This window comes from Hevea brasiliensis, chromosome 8, assembly GCF_030052815.1.
Source record: "Hevea brasiliensis isolate MT/VB/25A 57/8 chromosome 8, ASM3005281v1, whole genome shotgun sequence".
Lineage (NCBI taxonomy): Eukaryota > Viridiplantae > Streptophyta > Magnoliopsida > Malpighiales > Euphorbiaceae > Hevea > Hevea brasiliensis.
The window spans coordinates 89,300,728-89,303,866 of NC_079500.1; the positions used below are offsets into that span (position 1 = coordinate 89,300,728).

Genomic DNA, 3,139 nt, shown 5'->3' on the forward strand with positions numbered 1-3,139 from the left:
ATAAATTGATGGTTAATATGCCTTTGAAAACTATGATAAATGGTTAGTTCTATGCTATTATTTATATTATTATGTCAATCAAGAATAAACCAGTTAGTTTTCTTTTATTTTTAAGTTGTAACAAGTGGAGAGATTTTGAATTTGAATCTCTCTACTTACTTATTATAAGATAATTTATCTTTATGATGAGAAAAAAAAGATGACTATCTCTCATTATGTAACTTATCAATTATTACTCGACTCAGTCAAATTTATGAAAAATTTCGCATTATTTTATGTGAATTGAAAGATTTAGGGAGAGTATGTTCTTATTGACATGACTCTCAAGGTGATATGTCAAATTACCCAGGATTAATTTTGAGCCTTAGATAATAACATTGCATCAAAATTAGAGAAATTAAGTCTTAATTGAAATAATCAGATTAAATTGCAATTGCATTAAAACTAAGCTAAAAATTATAAAATTAAATGATTCTAGTATTGAATTTCTCTTAAAAATAACTTTGCTATATAAAAATTAAAAAAAAATTCACTGGCAACCTTTTTTCTATTTTTATATCTAATTAAAGTTTAAAACAAAGTTCAAGATAGTATAGACATCAGATAAACACTCAACTATTTCATACTAATTCAATAATGAGAAATTTTTAATTAGACCATCTTTATTCTAAATTCAAGATATTATATATATATATATATATATGATAAAACTCACATAATTATATATTTTAAAATTATAATAGCGCAAATTTTTCCCTCTAATTATACAAGCTTTTTTTTTCTTTTTTAACTCAAAAAGTTGTTCCAAAGAGAATGGGAGATATTTAATGTTGCTACCAAAAAGTAAGAAGGTAGATGGCTTGTTTGCTTTGCTATTAATGGTGCACGCCTACTAAAAATTATTAAATGAACTTATTAAAGATCTTTTCAGTGGTTTCTACTTCTCACTCACTTGTGAGATTCAAATGATCGATTTAGTGAGGAAAGTTATGGTTAATTAAATAGTAATGATTTCTCTCTAGATAACTTCTTAGCTTTATAAGGACTCCAAGATTTTTCCAGGAATTCTACACAAAGCTCAAGTCTTGGAGAAGTGAAAGAAAGATGGAAGTTCGTGTTGTGTCAAAAGAACTCATAAAACCATCTTCGCCAGCAATCCAACATAAAAAACCCTACAAACTCTGCCTTTTAGATCAGCTTACTCCTTCAACTTATTCACCAGTTATTTTCTTCTACCCCATGGAACCTTCTTATTCCGCCATAGCCTTGTCTCGCCTGAAAAGTTCTCTCTCTGAGACCCTTAATATCTACTACCCTTTCTCTGGAAGATTGAATGATAACCTCTATATTGATCGTTTCAATGAAGGTGTTCCATTCTTCGAAGCCACAATTAATTGTCGCATGTCTGATTTCCTTAAACACCATGAGATTTTGTCTTTGAACCTTCTTTTGCCACTCCAGCCCTTTAGCAAGGCGGCAGACACGAACATACCAATACTAGAAATTCAGGTGACTGTATTTACTTGCGGAGGGATAGCACTAACTGTTTGTGCATCACACAAGCTCGTTGATGGACCTACGGGTAGGGCTTTTCTCAATACTATGTGCTGTGTGTCCCGTGGAAATGTTAAAGATATTATCTACCCAAATCTCAGCGAGGCATCGCAGTTCTTTCCACCAACAACTTCACTTCCGAAAAAACATATATCACTCATGAAAAGCTTGTGGTTCACCGAAGGTAACTATATTACAAGGAGATTTGTGTTTGATGCCAAAGCAATAGCTAACCTAAGGGCTAACACACAAGGCAAACTTGAGACTAGGCCTACAAGGATTGAAACATTGTCTTGTTTCATTTGGAAATGTTGTATGGCAGCATCAAAGGCAGTATCAAGCTCACCCAAACCATCCATTTTGGTTGAAGCAGTGAATCTCCGGCCACAAACTAACCCGCCTATGTCTTTTACTTCCATTGGGAATATCTATTGGTGGGCAACAGCAGTTGCTCACCCTACAGCCACAAACATAGAGTTGCATGAACTCATAAAGCTATTGAGTGAAGGTACTGCACTGTATAGGGGTGATTTCACGCAGACTCTACAAGGTGAAGGTGGCCATGAAACCATGTCAGAGCACTGTGACCAGCTAGAAGAGTTATTTTCCTTGGAAAGCCCAGATATATTCGCATTTACGAGTTGGTGTTATCTTGGTTTCACTAAGACTAACTTTGGATGGGGAGAGCCCTATTGGTTTGCTTTCTTGGGGAAAGTTAGTCCTGCATTTAGAAACTTTACCATGTTCATTGAAACGAAAGATGGTAAAGGGATCGAGGCATGGATCACCTTAGACCAGCAAAGAATGGCTATACTAGAAAATGATCCTGAATTCCTGGCTTTTGCTTCTCCAAATCCCAGGATTTCATCATCAAGCCTGTAACCTCTGTCTTTCGAGCCCATCATCTCATTAATTTACTCCATAGCTGTATAAGATTTTGTGGTTTTCAAGCCTATCAATGAAGCAAGCAGATATAGCAACTCTAGTTATGGTATTGGTTTATCTTTCTTCTTCGTGTTATAATATCCGGTTTGGGTTTTGCAATAATTGTGTTTGTATTATTAGAAGGCTATATGTATTTTGTTTATTAATATGTTGTGCAAGATGGATTTAAAATTGAAATATTACAAAATATAAATGACTATCTCTACATAAATTAACCCATTAATCAAATTTTATTATTATATTATAATAAATTGATCTATTTATAAATTTAAAATACAAATATATAAGTTTCATTTATTTTACTCATAGATTCCACTATATATATATATATATATATATATTTTGTGTTATGAATTTATAAATCAATCAAGTTCAAAAAAAAATTATATATATATATATATATATATATATATATATATATATATATATATATATATATATATATATATATATATATATATGGAAGCTCAAGAAATTAGCCGGTTTCGATTCTTCAGTGTAAATTTTATCATTTAAGTGTACAAAAAGTGTGTTTCTAAGAGTTTTTTTTCTTTTAATTCTTACATTTTGATCGACATTGCAGCTGTATGAATAATCTCTACATGTTATAGGCTTTATTTCTTCTGTATTGTACATCTTT

The 3,139-nt window shown here is 31.6% G+C and overlaps 1 protein-coding gene across 1 annotated transcript; it reads left to right on the plus strand.

Moving 5' to 3' along the window:
- Positions 1 to 960: 960 nt before the first annotated feature.
- On the plus strand, positions 961 to 2,645 carry LOC110667252 (stemmadenine O-acetyltransferase). Its single transcript, XM_021828048.2, has one exon. It carries the CDS (start codon positions 1,105 to 1,107, stop codon positions 2,434 to 2,436), a length of 1,332 nt encoding a protein of 443 aa, XP_021683740.1. The 5' UTR covers positions 961 to 1,104; the 3' UTR covers positions 2,437 to 2,645.
- Positions 2,646 to 3,139: the final 494 nt, after the last annotated feature.